Source organism: Phocoena phocoena, chromosome 2 (genome assembly GCF_963924675.1).
Source record: "Phocoena phocoena chromosome 2, mPhoPho1.1, whole genome shotgun sequence".
NCBI lineage: Eukaryota > Metazoa > Chordata > Mammalia > Artiodactyla > Phocoenidae > Phocoena > Phocoena phocoena.
In genome coordinates, this window is record NC_089220.1 from 48,171,277 (window position 1) to 48,191,642 (window position 20,366).

Below are 20,366 nucleotides of genomic sequence, written 5' to 3' on the forward strand. Positions count from 1 at the left end.
ACAGAAAGGCTTCTTTCAATCTAGAGTTTCTGTGATTCAGGGAAAAAGGGAATTTGCTCTGACTCTTCGATTAAAGCACTTCCCAACTGAGGGTGAATCCTTGCCTCTGTCACTTGGCCCTCCCTGTGCTGCCCTGGGTCCTGGATCAAATCAAAATGCTTTGGATTCTGGAAAATATGTTGAAGAGGTGTGGATACCACTGTTAACTAGGAGGTATTTTAGGCATGGCTAAGGCTCAATTTTCAAGATACTGAGTTTTTTCCTCCCCAGCTTCCTTTCTCTTTCATTCTTTTTCTAAACTTTATAGTAAAACTTTTTCTTTACTTTATAGTAAAACTGAATGGATGTAACATGGGGACATTTTCATGCAGTATTACTCAAAAATTGTCACAAATATATGAAAGCACCAGCCACAACACATGATTTACTTTTACTTGCAGAATCAAAGCTATCATGTACAAATGTTAGGAACAGTGATAAAAGAATACAGACAACCGGCATTTGTTGTTGTTGTTATTACCATGAGGATAAACCACGGGGAACATCTCCTTAAACCCTTTGGGCGCTCATCCTTTGAGTTCAATCTCACAGACAAATCCAGCCTTATCTCTTTACTACTCTAATGGGGAAGGGTGGAAGGAGGGGTAGGGGAGAAGGGAAAAAGAAAAAGAAAGGCACAAAGACGAAACATCAACGCCATTAAACCGAACCGCACCTACACTGGACGACTCAGCTCGTCAAAGGGTATTCTAAAGGCAATATTCATTCCAAGAAGGTCATACATATCTGAGCTCAGTACAGCTGTCTGTTTTATTTTTTAAATATGAAGCAGAAACATAAGGTTTGGGAGGGATAGCAGGAAAGAAATGACACCGATTTTATCTTTACATACTCCCCTCCTCCAGGCAATTCTGCAGACATCAGATCTCTTAACTCAGGGTGTGGATCAGCTCTCATTCTCATAAAGGGGACCAGTTCTTTAAACATGCATAGCCTGGAGTCTCCAGGATGGTTCTCCTCCCTCTCTTTAAATGCTGTGGACTAGAAAGGCGCCCACTTTGCTAAAAACTCTACATCAGTGTCCCTGGAGCCCCGAGGCTCCTCAGGTTCCTCTTGAAGACTTAAAGGATAGCACAGAAAAACTTCTTCTCCCTAAATGGGTTCTCTGAAGCCGGAACAGGCGTCAGGAGGGGATCTTCCTTGGCATGCGCTTCACAGTAGGCCATCAAGTCTGCAGCTGCCTTGGACACCTGGAAAAGACGACAAAAACAACCAAAACTTGAGATGGGGCGTCGACGAAGGCATCGATGCAGGCGCAACGAGTCAAGGCTAAGGCCTGGGTGTCCAAACTGCCTGGGTTCAAGTGAAGCAAGATACTCATGTCGCATAAGCCTCTGTTTCCTCATCTGCGAAGAAGGGAGCTGATGATCTTGACCTTACAGGATTGTTACAAGCAGGTCCGGGATTAGGGTGAGGTGAGGCTCTGAGGGTACAACACTGAAGGAGGCGTTCAGGGTCATGCAAATGTCAACCTTGTATTTGTCCAGCCCTGAGAGTGGGTGTCTCCTCAAATTCTGTGCCCCAGGTAGGTTGCTTCCCTCATCCTAGTCCCAGCCCTGGCTGCAAGGATTAAGTGAGGTAATTCACATAAATCATTTAGTGCCTGGAACATAGGAAGATTTCCACATAGGCTGGCCATCATTATCATTCTGTAGTTGTGTCTCTCTGCTTCAGAAACTGTGCTAGGGATGCCTAAAGCCATGTTGATTTCCTTTTTTAACAAACACATCAGAGATATTATATACTTATACATACACACATAACCTTATACGTTATGCATTTTTATATTTTATATGTATTATGTACGATAAGATATTAATATGCTATAATTTATTACACATTATATATATTCCTTCAATCAAGCATTGCACCTTTTAGGGAGTCCCACTGGGAGGCTGGTCAGTGATCTCATCTCAGCGATGCTGTTGTTTCATAACACTTCTCACAACGCTTCTGTAGCTCCTTGTTGGGAGTCTTCTGGAGTACCTTCCTTTGATCAGCTTTGACAGTGGCAAATTTTCACTACTTGAGAGGGGATTTGATTTGGGGTAGTAAACTAAAAGTTATTCGTAACCACATCTGGAGACTAGGTGGATAATGATCCATCTGGGGGATGCCACTGGGGGTCAAAAATCATAAAGTCAAGAGTCAACTTCTTACGTGACCTCATACGTTTGCTCTGGAAGTCACTCCAAACATTTTCCACATCATTGTACTACTAAAATAGCCTCTCAAAGTGACTACTGAAAGGATAATCCTCTGTAAGAGTGAGGAGATTGCAGTATTTCTGAAAAGATTCACTGCCCCTCCTATATGTGGGTTATACATACCCATACAATGGCATCAGACTTGCTCTGGCCAATGAGACATGAGTAGAAGTGATGTGAGTCACTTTGGGGCAGAAGCTTCAAGAACCAATGCATAGTTTGCCTCTGCCGTTTTGTCTAACTGAAATAATTTACTGTAAACCACCTTAACTGATTCAGAGGTTTTAGTAAAACATGGTGGCCATACTCTTGATTTGTTCCTTGTCCCAGGATTGAGTTGATTAGAACTTTGTCACTTAAAGGCTTTTCAATATTATAGCTTACAGGTTGGAAATGAGAATCAATTTCATCTTCTAATCCCATAAATCTTTGAATGTTTGGACTCTATCTTCCATTTTTCTCATACCAGATAGAGGCAATATTCCAAGTAGAGGTTGCTTGAAGGTAACATGGTGTGGAGTGGCAGCTATCTGTGATGACATGTGGGTGAGAAGAAGAATGAAAAGTATATCTTTGCTATTGTAGCCTCTAAGAATCAGAGGAGAGAGCCTTTTGTTACTGCAACAAAACCGAGTCTATGCTGACTGATATAAACAGGTATAGGTACTGATATGTGTGTTAGTTTCCTCTTTCTGGCTAAACAAAACCCAATCTAGGTGGCTTAAAATAACAGTAATTTATTCCCTCAGTCAGTGCTAGAGGCTAGAAGGTTGAGATCAAAGTGTCCGCAGGCTTGGTCCCTACTGGAGGCTCTGATGGAGAAGCATCTGTTCCATGCTTCTCAATCAGTGTCTGGTGGTCGCTGGCACTTGGAGTACCTTGGCTTGTAGATGCATCATTCCACTTTCTGCCTCCACCTTCACATGGTATTCTCTCCTGTGTGTCTCTGTCCTCGCATGGCATTCTTCTCTTTGCCTATGTCCAAATATCCTGCCCACCAGTCATCAGATTAGGCCCACCCTAGTCCAGTATGACCTCAACTTAACTTGATTACATCTACAAACACCCTACTTCCAAATAAGATCATATTCTAAGGTTCTAGGTGGGCATCAATTTTAGGGGATGCTCTTCAACCCAGTATAGCATATTTGTGTAAAAGTCAGTCTCACTATTTTTAAATTGTAAATAATTTTTTATTTATCTTTATTTCAGCTCCACTGAGATATAATTCACATATAATGTTGTGTGAGTTTAAGGTATACAGTGTAATCATTTGATACACTTCTATATTGTGAAATGATTACCACAGTATGGTCAGTTAACACCCCTAACACATCACATATTTACCTTTTTCTTTAATTGTGGTGAGAACATTTAAGAGTTACTTTCTTAGCAACTTCAAGTATGTAATTCAGTATTGTTAACTACAGTCACCACATTGTACATTAGCTCCCCAGAACTTATTCTTCTTATAACTGGAAGTTTGTATCCTTTGACTGACATCTCCCCATATCCCTCACCACCCCCAGCCCCTGACAACCACCATTCTACTCTGTTTCTCTGAGTTCAGGTTTTTTAGATTCCACATATAAGTGACGGTATTCATCTTTCTCTGTCTGACGTGTCTCACTAACATAATGCCCTCCGAGTCCACCCAAATGGCAGAATATCCTTCTTTCTCATGGCTGAATAATACTCCACTGTAAATATATAATACATGATGCATCTTCTTTCTTTATTCATCTGCAGATGGACTTAGGCTGTTTCCATGACTTGGCTATTGTGAATAGGGCTGCCATGAATATGCAAGTGCAGACACCTCTTTGAGATGTTGATTGGATATATATATATATATATCAGAAGTAGGATTGCTAGATCCTATGATAGTTCTATTTTTAATTTTTTGAGGAACCTCTGTACTGTTTTCCATAGTGGCTGTACCAATTTATGTTCCCATCAGTAGTACACAAGGGTTCCCTTTTCTCCACATTCTTGCCAACACTTGTTATTGCTCGTCTTTTTTGGTAATAGCCATTCTAACAAGTGTAAAGTGATATCTCATTGTGGTTTTAATTTGTGCTTCCCTGATTAGTGGTATTGAGCATCGTTTCACACATTCATTGGACATTTATATCTTCTTTGGAATAATGTCTATTCAGTTCCTCTGCCCATTTTTTTTTTTTTTTGGTGGTACACGGGCCTCCCACTGTTGTGGCCTCTCCCATCGCAGAGCATAGGCTCCAGATGCACAGGCTCAGCGGCCATGGCTCATGGGCCCAGCCGCTCTGCGGCATGTGGGATCTTCCCAGACCAGGGCATGAACCCGTGTCCCCTGCATCGGCAGGAGGACTCTCAACCACTGTGCCAACAGGGAAGCCCTGCCCATTTTTAAATCAGATTGCTTGTTTGCTATTAAGTTGTATGAATTCTTTACATTAACCCTTTATCAGATACAAGGTTTGACATTTTTCTCCCATTCCATAGTTTGCTTTTTCATTTTGTTGACTCTTTCTTTTAATGTGTGGAAGCTTTTTAGTTTCATGTAGTTGCACTTATTTATTTTTGCTTTTCTTGCATGTACTTTTGGTGTCATATCCAAGAAATCATTGCCAAGATCAATGTCAAGGAACTTACCCTCTCTATGTTTTCTTCTAGGAGTTTAACAGTTTTAGATCTTATATTGAAGTCTTTGATCCATTTTGAGTTAACTTTTGTGAGTAGGATAAGGCAGGGGTCCAGTTTCACTTTGTTGCATGTGATTATCCATTTTTCCCAACACCACTATTGAAGAGACTATCATTTTTCCATCAAGCACTCTGGTTCCTTTGTCAAATATTAGTTGATGGTACATGCTAGGGTTTATTTCTGGGTTCTTGATTCTGTTTCATTGTTTCATGTGTCTATTTTTTATGCCATACTGATTTTATTACTATAGCTTTGTAATATAGTTTGAAAACAGGGAGTGTAATGCCTCCAGCCTTGTGCCTCTTTCTCAGACTTGCTTTGGCTATTTGGAGTCTTTTGTGGTTCCACATGAATTTTTATGATTTATTTTTTTATTTCTGTGAAAACTTCCATTGGAATTTTGATAGAGATTGCATTGAATCTATAGATGGCTTTGGGTAATATGGACATTTTACAGATGTAGAGAAGAAACGTATGGACACCAAAGGGGGAAAGCCATGGGGGGGGGTGGTTGTGGTGCGATGAACTGGGCAATTGGGATTGACACGTATACACTGATGTGTATAAAATTGATGACTAATAAGAACCTGCTGTATAAAAAAATAAATAAAATAAAATTCAAAAATTAAAAATTAATTCTTCTGACCCATGAACACAGGATATCTTTTCATTTATTTATGTCTTAATTTCTTTCATCAGAGTCTTATAATTTTTAGTGTACAGGTCTTTCAACTCCTTGAGGAAATTTATTCCTAAGTATTTTATTTTTGAAGCTATTGTGAATGGGATTTTCTTTATTTCTTTTTCAGTTATTTCATTGTTAGTGTACAGAAACACAATTGATTTTTGTACGTTGATTTTTTTATCCGGCTACTTTACTGAGTTCATTGATTAGCTCTAACAGGATTTTGTGGGGTTTTTTGGTGAAATTTTTGGGGTTTTCTCTATATAAGATCATCATCTACAAACAGAGACAATTTTACTTTTTTTGTTTCTATTTAAATATCTTTTATTTTTTCTTCCCTGATTGTTCTGGCTAGGACTTCCAGTACTATGTTAAATAGAGTCATGAGAGTGGGTAACCTTGTCCTATTTCTGATCTTACAGGAAAAACTTTTAATCTTTTACCATTGAGTATGATGTCAGCTGTGGGCTTGATATATATATGGACTATATTATGTTGAAGTACATTCCTTCTATACCCAATTTGTTGAGAGTTTTTATCATGAAAGGGTGTTGTATTCTGTTAAATTTTCTTTCTGCATCTAAATGAGATGATCACATGATTTTTATCTTTCATTCTATTAATGTGATGTATCACATTTATTGACATGCATACATTGCACTATCCTTGTATCACAGGAATAAATCCCACTCGTTTGTGGTATATGATCCTTTTAATGTGCTGTTGAATTCGGTTTGCTAATATTTTGTTGAGAATTTTAGCATTCATATTCATCAGGGATATTGGTTTTCAGTTTTCTTTTCTTGTAATGTCCTTATCTGGCTTTGGTATCAGGGTAGTGCTAGCTTTTAAAATAGTTTGGAAGTGTTCCCTACTCTTCAATTTTTTGGAAGAATTTGAGAAGAACTGGCATTAATTTTTTAAATGTTTGGTAGAATTCACCAGGAAAGCCATCTGGTCCTGAGATTTTCTTTATTGGGAAATTTTTGATTACTGATTCAATTCCTTACTAGTAATTAGTCTGTTCAGATTTTCTATTTCTTTCTTTTTTTAAAATAATTTTAGTTATTTATTTTTTATTTTTGGCTGCATTGGGTCTTCATCGCTGTGTGTGGGCTTCCTCTAGTTGTGGAGAGTGGGAGCTGCACTTCATTGTGGTGCACGGACTTCTCACTGTGGTGGCTTCTCTTTGTTGCAGAGCATGGGCTCTAGGCACACGGGCTTCAATAGTTGTGGCTCATGGGCTCTAGAGCACAGGCTCAGCAGTTGTGGCGCACGGGATTAGTTGCTCTGTGGCATGTGGGATCTTCCCAGATCAGGGCTTGAACCCATGTCTCCTGCATTAGCAGGTGGATTCTTAACCACTGCACCACCAGGGAAGTCCCCAGATATTTTATTTCTTAATGATTCAGTCTTGGTAGGTTATATATTTCTAAAAACTTATCCATGTCTTTTAGGTTATCCAATTTGTTGCATGTGATTGTTCATAAGTAGTCTCAGGATCCTTTGTATTTCTGTGATATCAGTTGTAATGTCTCTTCTTTCATTTCCAATTTTACTTATTCGAGTCTTTTCTTTCTTTCTTAGTCTAGCTAAAGGTTTGTCAATTTTGTTCCATCTTTTCAAAAAACACAGCCCTTACGTTTGCTGATTTTTTCTGTTGTTTTTCTGGTCTCTATTTCATTTATTTCTGCTCTTTGTGTTTGCTTCCTTCTGGTAATTTTGTGCTTAAGCTATTTTTTTCTAGTTCCTTGAGGTATACAGTTAGGTTGTTTATTTGAAATCATTTTTAGTTTTTTCTTAATGTAGGTGTTTATCACTATAAACTTCCCTCTTAGAACTGCTTTTGCTGCATCCCATACATTTTGGTATGTTTTGTTTCCTCTTTTTGTTTGTTTCAAGATTTAAAAAAATTATTTTTTGTATTTCTTCTTTGATCCATTGCTGATTATTCACAAGTGTGTTGTTTAATTTCTGCATATTGGTGAACTTCTCAGTTTTACTCCTGTTATTGATTTCTAGTTTCATACAATTGTGATTAGAAAAGATTTTTGGTATGATTTCAAGCTTCTTAAATTTGCCAAGACTTGTTTTATGACCTATCATTTGACCTATCCTAGAGAATGTTCCATGTGCACTTAAGAAGAATGTATATTCTGTGGCTGTTGGACGAGATGTTCTGTATATGTTTGTTAGGTTAACTTGGTCTAAAGTATAGTTCAAGTTCAACATTTCCATATTGATTTTCTGTCTGGATGATCTATCCATTGTTGAAAGTGAGGTATTAAAGTTCCCAGCTATGACTGTATTGTCTATTTCTCCCTTTAGGTCTGTTAATATTTGCTTAATGGTACTAATGGTTAATATTTGCTAAATAGGTACTCTGATTTTGGGTGTGTATATATTTATGATTATTGTAACCTTTTAATAAATTAACCTAGTTATTATATAATGACTTTCTTTGTCTCTTGTTACAAGTTTTGACTTAAATTCTCACTCTTTAATAGGTATTACATTGCTTATAAAAATATTTTTATTGTGTTTCTATTTTGTTCCAGACATTAAGTTTTCTTTATTGATCTACAAAATAATCCGGAGGTAGGAACTATTATCCTCCTTTTTTTTTTTTTTTTTTTTGCGGTATGAGGGCCTCTCACTGCTGTGGCGTCTCCAGCCACGGAGCACAGGCTCCGGACGCGCAGACTCAGCAGCCATTGCTCATGGGTCCAGATGCTCCGAGGCATGCAGGATCCTCCCGGACTGGGGCACGAACCCATGTCCCCTGCATTGGCAGGCGGACTCTCAACTACTGCGCCACCAGGGAAGCCCTATCCTCCTTTTATAGATGAAAAATTTAGGCTAAGTACATTGCATGAGTGGTTCAATGTCATATAGCAAAGTACACAGCAGAAGAAGAACTTGAATGTTAATGTTTTGCCATTAAGCCACAGCCATCTACATACAAACTACTCAAATGCAGGGGTAGTTCCAAAGGTTGATTGAAATTTTTTGTGCATCTTTATGAAATGGTATTATGACAGAACAAAAGGAAACAGCCTGTTTTTGTCTTAGCTCCTGTAAATGAAAGCAAAGAACAGACTTTCAGAATCTCAATTACCTCTTTTTTGTTTTGTTTTGTTTTTAATTGTTTGAGCTGTAGTCATTATTAAGCCAAATGGGAGCTTAGCTGCAAGCAGCAGAGACTGGACAATAGTAATATGTAAAACTTAATTGTTAACAAGAGATCCAACAGTATCCCTACTCATCTGCAATGCTCACATACAAATATGTGGCAGAAACTCTCAAAATCTTTTTATGGTACAGGAAGTACTATACTGGGCAAAATTTAATAGCTTAGAGTTGCTCATATCTTGTATTTGAACACTTGACTCTGAACAATTTCCTTCTAAAAATATATCATGTGTTTTATCATGTTTCCTCAACTAGATTGCAATCTCCTGTGGGTGATGGTCCAATACAATGTCAGAATCCTAGCAGTAATTAGAACAATTGCTAATATTTATCTGCCCTTGCTACATGTCAGAACTGTGCTAACCACTTTACATACAGTATTTTATTTAATCCTTACAACAACATTATGGGTCACAATTATTATTATTATTATTAATAATAAATTAATATAAATAAATAAAATAAAATTAATAAATTATAAATAAATAAAATTAATAAATTATTATTATCATACTATTATTATTATCCTCATTTTTAATATGTGAAGCTGAGGCTTCATTAGAACATTTGCCCTAGTTCTCACAGCTCGTGAGTACCTGAGTCATGAGTCTCAGTGTTCTTGATTTATTCTTTATGAATGCTCTTTCTTTCGAACCCATAGCTTCATCCTTGTTCCTTACTTTTCAGTGAGTCACAGCAATAGTCTGCCTGGCAAATCTTCTTGCTTTCTAACTATCCTTGCTAACATTGTGCATACAGATTCTTTTACGTTTCACATTCCTAGGCCTAGTTCTTCCATGAAGATTTCACCAGTAACTTTAGGTAATTTCTCCCTTTTCCATCCTGTTGATTCTTCCTACAAAAATATCTCAAATTTGGGAGGTGATCAAGATGGCAGAGTAGGAGGACCTGGAACTTACCTCCCCTGACAAATACAACAAAAAAACACCTAAATGTGGAACAATTCTCACTGAAAACTAAATGGAAACTGGCAGAAAACTCCTGAACAACCAAGGCTGAAAGAAAGATGTACACGGAATTGGGTAGGAAGGGAAGAGAAGCAATCAGGTCAGGACCTGTGGCCCAGGGAGGGGACTCAGAAGAAAAGGGAGATTATAGGGGTAGAGATCCTCCCTGGGGAGTGAATGGTTCGAGCTACATATTGTAGGCTCCAGTCCTGGGGTCTGGCACAGAGAAGACAAGCCCCCTTGGCTGACTGGAGGGCTTGGGGGGACTAACACAAGGGCTGTGGGAAGCCCGGACTCTGTCTACTTGTGAGGAATGCACATACGTGCTTGATTTCTCCTGAGACAGAGTGGAGAGGGCTGACAAACTGCGTGGGTGGCTGGCTGGTTTCCCATGTCTGCCTGGTGCTCTCCAGCTTGAGGAGTGAATGCTCTAGCCCTGTTTACTTCATGTCGTAGCTCCACACTGGAGTGAGGGCTGCCATGACAGAAAGAGCTCAGCTAAGAGACACAGAGGTGGCTCAGACCTGAAGCACTGTATGGGCAGGGTGGGGGCAGCCATTACTGGCACTCACACAGGCAATGCATCAGAAGCAGCCTGGAACTCTGTGGCTGGACCACTGCAGCTTGTACCCTGTCAGACGCTGAGAGCCCAAGTGGGCCCCTCTTGCTCCAGCACTGCTCCCAAGGGTGCTGGTGCTGGGAGAGGGGAGAATTCACACTTAAAGGGAACAGAGCCAGCTCAAACCTGACCCTCAGAGCTTCTGCTCCAGCAACTTGGGACCTGCCCGCACCCCAATTAGGGCAGTAACAGCCACTGAGCAGACAGGAAGCCTTGGCTCACACCTGGCTCTGGCCCTAGCCTCTCCACCTCCAGCCCCACCTCCTACCAAGGTGATAGCTGCCAGCACACCCTGAGGAAAGACATGACTTGTGTTCACGTCAAATCCAGCTCTCCTACCAAAGCCACTGAGTACATGCAGACTGTATAGGGATGCTCCCAGAAAAATATCTCAGATTTGTCCCCTTATTGTCACCTCTCTTGCAACTACCCTGGTCTAAGCCTCCATCTTCTTTTCCCACAATTACTGAAATAACCTCTTAAATAAAAAATTCCAAGGGATATTTTATAGACTGAATGTTTTTGTCCCCCCCCCCCACCCAGTTCATATGTTGAAATCTAATCCCCAGTGTGATGGTGTTTGGAGTTGGGGCCTTTGTGGGGTGACTAGGTCATGAGAGTAGAGCCCTCACGAATGGAATTAGTACTCTTAAAAAAGAGACCCCAGAGAGCTCCCTTGCCCCTTTAACCATGTGAGGTCACAGAGAGAAGGTAGCCTTCTACAAATCAGGAAGCAGGCCCTTACTAGACACCACATCTACTGACACCTTGATCTTGGACTTCTAGTCTCAGAACTGTGAGAAATAAATATCTGCTGTTCATAAGCCACCTAGTGTATGGCATTCTGTTATAGTAGCTCAAATGGACTAAGACAGGATCCGTGAATAGAATGCAGGGTGTGGTCTGTTAAGTTCAATGATTAAAAAAAAATTACATCTTTATTTTCACTAACCTGAAATGGAAATCTAACATTTCTTTCCATTATAGATGTAGACAACACAATTAGCATTAACAGTTTCTGTGACTTAGTCACCAATAAAAATCAGATCTTTTCCATCACATTACAGTTACTGCAGATATCTCAACATTTATTTATGTTCTTTTGATTTATAAGTATAGACCCACTATTACATCCTATATAATCAGTTAATAAAGAAGTATATATATTTAGCTGTACCACAAATGTTTTCTGATAAACTATATTTTAATATAATTTGTTTCCTTTGTAATTTAAAAGCATTATTCTGAGAAGGAGACCATATGCTTCGGCAGACAGCCAAACAGGTCTGGGGCACAAAAGATTTTAAGAATCTCAGTTGTAAATAACTTCTCTACTTTTACAATTGTGCCAGGAGTAGTACTCTCTGTACTACAGCTAGAAAGATATTTTAAAAATATAAATTGGCTCATATCACTCCCCTATTTAAAACTTTCAAGAGCTTCCCATTGTACTTTGTGGAAAGCCAAGACATCATAAACACAGCCTGTGGGTCCTGCTTACTTTGGGCCTGCCATCTCTCCAATTTCATGTTGTAGCATTTTTTTCCTCCCATACAGGTCTCCTCTCTCTAAGTTCGTGAAAGTTCCAAGTTCTTTTCTGCCTCAGAGCTTCACATATACAATTCCCTGGAACGGTCTTCTCCCCATCTCCTCACCAGGCTGGCTCCTTCTCTTCCTTCAGGGGTGAAATAGCATTCTTTGCAGAGTCTTTACTGACTACCTCATCCAATAATGACTTTCATCATTAGTCTCTTTCAGAGCATCCCATTCTTTTCCTTCACAGAAAAAATTTATTACAATTTACAATTACAACCATTGTTTGTTTATTTGATGTTTCCCTTTTGGCATTCTGCTCTATGAAGGCAACAATCATATCTATTTTATTCACGACTGTGTCATCAGTGCCAGCACATAGGAAACACTCAAATAATTGTTGAAGAAGTTCTCAAATACAATCTTAATCAACAAATATTCCATTCACCTAATATTTACTGAGTACCTAATTGCCAGTCACAGTTCTGGGGGATTGGCATAATCAGGGAACAAAATAAACAAAGCTTCCTGTCCTTGTGGAACTTATGCAGTATTCTAGACTTCCAATTCTGATGATGATGGAGGAACAGCAACCAATTAAACCCTCCTGCTTTAACTTAAAAACTGAAAAAAAAAAATATGTGAACAAATGTTTTTTAAATAGTAGAGAACAGGCAGCAGAGGACAGTGATCTCTGAGAGAAGGGAGGCAAGAAAAGCCCCAAGAATGTTTCAGCAGTACTGCTTGAAAATGGTTTCTAGGCCACAGCACAGGGAGGAGCTCCCAAACAGATTTCATGAACCTCCTTGAGTTGAGGAGAGAGTGACAGAGAAGAAAGAGCTACACACTTACACAAACAAAGAGAGAGAGAGAGAGAGAGAGAGAGCGCAATCTGGAGGCCTCCAGAGGATTCCTTTTGAGTCTTTAGCTAATTACTGATCAGCACATATGTGGGAGAAAACTTCTTGAGGCTGTGCAAAGAATCTCAGAAAGGATCAAGTGAAACAATCCCTGGTGATCACACAGGGCTAGAATAGTTTGTGTTTCTACTGGCTAGAGTACATAGATCTCATAACACATAGAGAATTAAGTAGAGTCTTAAAAAGGGTGTGTTGAGTAGTGGTGCCAAGTAGGCCTTGGTTAAAGGCTGTTGTGGACCCACCTATCAAAGTTTAAAAGTAAGCCTTGAATAGGTCAAAATGTTTCCAAATAACTTAATTGGACCACAGAACAAAACCCCCAAATATTTAAAGAAACAAGAAATTTCAGCTTGCCACAAAATAAAATACACAATGTCTGGAATCCAAAAAAAAAAAAAAAATCCAGACATACAAATAAGTAGGGGGAATAAATCTACCCCATAATGAGGAGAAAAATTAATCCAAATTGATTAATCTCATAATGAGGAGAAAAAGACCCAGAACTGACATAGATGATAAAATTAATAGATAAGGATGCTGTTAAAACAGCTATTGTAAATATTTTCTATATAATCAAGAAAATACAGGAAAGCAAAATAGGATTAAAAGAGACATGGAAGATATTAAGATGACCCAAATCAAATTTCTAGAGATAAAAAACACACTGAATGGAATTAGCACCTGATTAGACATTGCAGAAGAAAAGATTAGTGAACTTGAAGACAATAATGGGAACTCTCCAAAGTGAAGCACAGAGAGAAAACAGACTGAAAACAACAACAACTCCCCCAATACAAAAAACAACCCCCTGCAAAAAAATCCCAGAACACACTGAGCTAGGAGACAACTTCAAGTGGCCTAATATACATATAATTGGAGTCTCTGAGGAGAGGAGAAAGATGGTGTGTGGATGAGAGGAAAGAAAAAATATTTGAAGACTTAATAACTGAAAATTTCCAAATTTGATAAAAACTATAAACCCACAGGTTTAAGTAACTCAACAAAATCCAAATGAAAAAATATGAATCAAACCACACCAATGCACAGCGTAATCAAATTGCTTATATAGTATTTGAGTAGGAGGATGCAGAGAAGAAAATGAAACATAATAAATAGCTATAGAGAATGTTAGATGGTAGTAAGTTTTATAAGAAAATGAAAAGTAGAGAAGGGTAAAAGGGATTAAGAGTGTATATACGGGTGGGGGGGCATGGAAGACAGGTTGCAATAGTTAGGCTTAATTGAGAAGGTAATCAATCTTTGAGTAAAAACTTATACAATAAAGTTTATGGTAAGAGAAATGGGGAGCCATTGACGTATTTTAAAGAAGCATTCTGGATGCTGTGTTGAGAATAGGACTCTATGGGAGTAAGGGTAGAAGTGGAGATTCCTGGAGACTATTGCTGTAATCTATGTGAGAGGTGACAGTGGTTCAGAACAGAGAAATAGCAGCAGAGGTGGTGATGAGAAGTATAATTCTGGATAAACAGCATTTGAATCTAGAATCACAGGATTTTATGATGGATTAGAGATAGTGTGTGAATAAAAAATAAGAACTAAGGATAACTCTAAGTTTTTGGACTGATCTAATGCAAAGATGGAGTTGCCATCATTTCAGTTGCAGGGAGAGAAGATTTGGGGAGGAAGACTGGGAATTCAGTTTTAGAAAGGTTGAAATGGAAACATTTGTTAATGAGATATACAATGCTGGAGTTAGAAGCAAGATTTAGACTAGAGACATAAATTTGGGACTTGAGGCCATATAGATGGTACAAAAAGCCTTGGGAATGAGCAAGATCACCAAAGGAGTACATTTAGATAGAAAAGAGAGGAACAAGGATTGAACCCTGGAACAACTTCAATGTAAGAAGTTGGGGAGCCTAAGAGGAACAGCAAAGGAAATTTAAAAGGAGTAGCTTGTGACAGTGGGGAGTACTGAGAGCCAAAAAAAGAAAGTGCTTCAAGGCATAAGGAATCATCAACCATGTCAATAGGTCAAGTGAGATGAAAACTGAGAACTGACTACTAGATTTAGCAATTTGAAGTCATTGGTGACCTTGATGAGAGAAGTTCCAGTGGAATGGTGGAGTGAAATGGGTGTAGAGAAAATGGGGCCTCCTCCTCCTTCTTCTTTATGAACAATTCAATCTTAAAGGCTTAGGGTAGGACCAAGCAAGGTATTATAGTTTCTACAGTAGGTCAGGGGCCCGTGGTGGGATGTCAGAGCTGGAGCAATGTGAGGAGAGCATCTGTGCAGGGGGAAGCCTGATGAGGCGTATGGAAGCCCAAGTGGGATGTGAAGGTATCTGCATCAGGCAGAGAGGTTATGGAGTGGGAGCTTGGTTCCATACATGGGAGTTGATCAAATAAGGATAAGGGGAGCCAAGTTTCTCACCAACAGTGAGGGGAGTTACAGATATGGAAAGTAGAAAGCTGGAATGAACCCTGTGGTGTAGGATAGGACCCGGTGGTGTCGATGTGAACTCATGGTTACCTATACACATATGTACAGATAAAGAAATATAGATGTAAAAGTGTGTGTGTGTGCGCACACATGTCCTTGTGTGCAGGTGTGTGTGAATTCTCTAGCTCTGTCCACTGAGAGGACCCAGGAGCAGCAACTCTTCAGCAATGAGCACACTTAGCATTGAGATCTTGATTTCTAAATACCATTCTCAAGGGAACTAGCGCTCTTGGAGAAAAGAATGATTCCAGGGCTGGGCCAGGGAAATAACAAGAGGACCCTAGAGAATCTTTTTGTGCCGAAAACTAAGGAAGTACTCAAAGAATGAGGGAGACATTTCAAAGGACACAGTAGCCAATGATTTAGCCCGTGCCAATTTAAACATAACAAAATTAATGATGACAGTATCGGATTATAAATCATTCAATAAAAGAGGAAACCACAAGTGCATAATAAATTTAAAAAAATAGAATGTTTGATGAGGAATGGGATAGTTATATAGCCTCAAAATCCTTCCCTCAAATTCCAAATATTTCTTTACTACAAAGGAAAAAAGAATACCTTTACATGGAGAAACCTGGAAGACACCACCTTAATCAAGTACTTAAGGTTAATATCACCAGTGACAATTTGAAATCATGTGCCACTGATAGAATGCAGTGAGATGGACGCCCCATCAGTTCTCTGCTATTAATGTTTTGTTACTTTAATTAAATCATAAAGAAACAGCAGACAAACCTAAATTGAGTGACATTCTATAAAATAATGGCCTATAATCCTAAAAACTGTCAAGGTCATAAGAGTCAAAGAAGTCTACGGAACTGTGCCTGACAGGACAGCTAAATGCAACCCATGATTCTGAACTGGGTTCTTTTGCTCAAAGGGACATTATTGGGATGATTTGCAATACTTAAATGGGGTCTGAGGAGTAGAAGGTAGTGATGTTATCAATGTTAATTATGCATGATGACTATATTATGATTATGTAGAAGAATGTTTTTACTTGTAGGAAATATTAAAGTATCCAGAGGTGATAGGGCACCTGTTAACAACTTTTCTCAAATGGTTCAGGGAAAAACAAAAATTTTTGCCTTGTATTTGAAACTCTTCTGTACCTTTGAGGTTATTTCTGGAGTAAAAATATTTTTTCTAAAGAAAGGGAAAAGAGATATTAGAAACAGTGAATATGGACAACTTTCTCAAGAAGTTACGTTGCAAAGCAGAGCAAACAAATGAGGCAGTTGCTGGAGGAGGAAATGGGGGGTTCAAGAGAAGAAATTTAAATTTTATTTAAGATGGAGAAATAACACTATGTTTGAATGTTGTTGGAAAGGATGAAATAGAGAACCAAAACTGGTGATTCAGAATGGGCAGTGAACTGCTGGAGTGCGTTCGTGATGAGGGAGATGAGATCTGGTGTGCAGTGAAGGAATTTACTTTTGATAAGAGCAAGGATCTCCCTGGATTGACAACTGCTGAAACCCAGCTACCCAGCAACCTCACCAAACTAGACTGGGGCTGAGAACCAGGGAGTAAGGGGAGGGGGACTCTAGACAGTCCCAATAAAAGCCACCAGATTGTGATTTTAGGCTCTGAAAAAATAGGAACCCATTCTAGGCAAATGCCCTGACAGCTTTAAGAAGAAGTAGTTGCCAGTAAGGATAAAAACCAGACCCAAGAATTTAAATGGTGAGTAAGCCTATAGCTCCGTCTTCATTACATCCTGAAATTGAAACACATCTTAAAATTAATGTTGCAAAATGCTTGCAAGCCACCAGGCCAACAAGGTCTGATACGTCGTCACTGCCTATGCACGTGGGAAGTTGCCTGTGTGTTAAGGGTATCATTCATTCATTCAATCACTCCTTCAGTTGAGTTGCCTGCACTAATGGAGCCATCAAGGGTTGACAACTTTAAATTGATGCTTAAAAGGACTTGAAAGATCACGCTGGGATGAAGGCTTAGAATGAGAAATTATTGTGAACATCGAACATTGCCTGCCATGAGCCTGGCAAGATAGCTGAAGGCAAAAGAAACTGCCACACCTCTGGGAAGAGATCATAAGATTTTCATACTAGGAGAGATTGACCTGATATTTGTCTAGAAAGATCTTTTTACTCAGGTCAAAAGCTGCTGGCTACTTTAAAGTCTTTATTTTTCTTTGAATCATTAATATGTGATTCAAGTAAGGGAAAATTAAAACATCTAGTTTGATCCTTAGTAAATGCAGAAGAAACATCCGTATTCTTTGCTATGCCTTGGAATTATACTGAAAATACAACAGGTGGAATGGTCAGCAAGATTAGGAATACCAGAAATGGAAAGCACCATATCACCGTGATGTCCTACATCACCAGTGCCCGTATCACTGCTGGTGGCCAAAGGTGAGGCTAAAGGATCTCTTCACTATGATTGTGAAAAGCACCCAGGATCAAACTTTGACTGTGATATAGAGAAAGTATAATTGTATGGATAAATATCTACTATTTTAAATTTGTAAAATAAAGTGAATATTCTAAATTATCTTGCCCTCCCTGTTCCTCCAAGGAGATATTAAACTGATGATACACATCAATAGGATTTTTTTTAAAAAGGAAAAAGAAGAATTAATTTTCAAAACACGCATCAAGAAAAGTACATGATGGGCTTCCCTGGTGGCGCAGTGGTTGGAGTCCGCCTGCCGATGCAGGGGACACGGGTTCGTGCCCTGGTCCGGGAGGATCCCACATGCCACGGAGCAGCTGGGCCCGTGGGCCATGGTCGCTGAGCCTGTGCGTCTGGAGCCTGCGCGTCCGGAGCCTGTGCTCCGCAACGGGAGAGGCCACAGCGGTGGGGGGCCCGCGTACCGCAAAAAAAAAAAAAAAAAAATAGTACATGATATTTAATTGATAAATCTCAATAAAGAAAAAACATTCAAAATTATCATCCAAAATAGTTATATTTTTTAAGAAGGGAGAACTTTATGTGGCCTGAAAACTAGTCTATTCAGAAAACTACATTTCCTAGGGATTTTGAATGATCAAGCTTTAACAGTACTGCTTCTCTAGCTCCTAGGTATAAAGCACAAGGCTAAGAATATACTTGGTGCTTAACAAATATCTACTGAATTTTAAAAATTATATCAACCCTCATAAAAATGAAGTTTCATGCTCAATTATTAATGTATGCCTGGGTTCAAATTAAATTTTTTGCTCCACTTTCAGCAAATCAAATGAATTAGGACTGGATATCTTTGAACACAGCCTTTTCCTCTATAAGTCCTAGACATACTATACCTATTTTATTAACCCTGAAAATACTCTCAATTGGCCTATAAGGAAGGTTGAATCTTACTGTTTCTAATAAGTTGAATGCAAGCATTTTAGGGAAGAGATGTTAAAACTTTCAATTCAAATGCTGGAAAAGTATTTGAAAAGTCCCAAATCTAAGTCCACTCTCTAGAATGAAGCATGATGTCTACCTGGCTTGTTTCTCACTACAGCTTTCCCTGAAGTTCAGTTCCAATGTATTATGAGTCAATTGTCAGAAAGATGATTTACTTATTAGAAACGTTTATATTTGGTTCCATAATTACACATATTTGTCAGTTATGAAAATCGGTCTGTTCTTTTTATGTTGAACTGTTTTCGAAAGAAGGTATACTATAAATGCTGGCTGCTTATAATCATACATTTGACATGAAACAATTTACCTGTCTTAAAATGATCAATTATGCCCTTCTTTTTGGTATTTCACTGAATTTTATCCTGTTACAATGAGTTTCATTTGGCCAGTGACATCATGCTTGGAATTTCCCAAACTATAAATGTAATTGGAAATGTCTTGCAAAATGTAGTTCCTAATGTCTTGTTATATGACACTCTTAGTCTGTGAACTTAAAGCTATCCACTAACAAAAATGTTTTCTGACTGCCTGCATATCTCATCACCAAGAATTAGACAACAAGGTCTTTGACATTGAGGACTGTGTAGTCTAGTTTGAAAAATTATCTGATGAAGGTAAAATTATTTAGTACATTGACTAGTAAGTAGGATCAGAATGGAAAAGGAGATTCATGAACAAGTGGGGATTTAAGCTGACCTGTAAGAAAGGAGTAAGATTTGGATAATGCCCTAGTCTAGCTGGGCTGCCGTAATAAAATACCAAAAATGGGTGGATTGTAAACAACAGAAATTGATTTCTCAGAGCTCTGGAGGATGTAACGTCTAAGATCAAGGTGCCAGCAGGTTTAGTGTCTGTTGAGGGTCTTGCTTCCTGGTTCATAGATGCCCGTGTTCTTGCTGTAACCTCACATGGTAGACGGGGCAAGGGAGTTCTCTGAGTCTTTATAAGGGCACTAATTACATTCCAGAGGGCTCTGCCTTCATGACCCAATCACTTCCCAAAGGCCCCACCTCCAAATACTATTCCATTGGGTGTTAGGATTTTAACATATGAATTTTGGGAGGGACACAAACCTTAGTTCTATAGGACATAGGAAAAGAATAAGAGGAAGGGTGTTCTCAGTGAGGGATCCAGAATAACCAGAGAGATGGGAATCTGCATAGCATATTCTTGAGATAGTGAGAAGAGCCAGTTGGAAAGGTCTATTGGAACCATTTGGGAGAAATGAGAAATAAATTTGACACTTTTATGTGCAATTTAAAGAGCATCCAACTAGATAAGAAGCAATCATTTCACCCAGGCTCCTGGCCTTGGCTTTCTTTTGCACTTACATCTACATTATTCATGATGTCAACAACACCCTCTGTTAAAGGTCATTCTTCTAGCTTACAATGATTCTCACCCCTCCTTAACTATCTGTTCCCTTCCCAACCATATGGGTGGGTTGGTTCCTAGGAGCCATGTTTGTGCAACGTGGTTCAATTCTAGCATCAGTTGATTGAAGCTGCATGGCTCATCCTTGGTAGAACAAATATACCACTCTAGGAATATGGGAGTGAGACTAAAAGGGTTGACGTGAATCTATCTCTTTCTTCGTGGAGCTGAAAGTATGACATGTGATCCTCAGAGCCATGGGCAGCCACCTTGTG

At 39.0% G+C, this 20,366-nt stretch overlaps 1 protein-coding gene across 1 annotated transcript in view; it reads right to left on the bottom strand.

The window, feature by feature from the left end:
- Window positions 1-802: 802 nt before the first annotated feature.
- GNG2 (G protein subunit gamma 2) overlaps window positions 803-20,366 on the bottom strand; it is a 136,065-nt gene continuing 116,501 nt past the window's right edge. Inside the window, exon 4 of the mRNA XM_065871535.1 lies at window positions 803-1,250. Within this exon, the coding sequence (XP_065727607.1) occupies window positions 1,122-1,250 (129 nt within the window). The 3' untranslated portion in view covers window positions 803-1,121. The remainder of the gene's footprint in view (window positions 1,251-20,366) is intronic.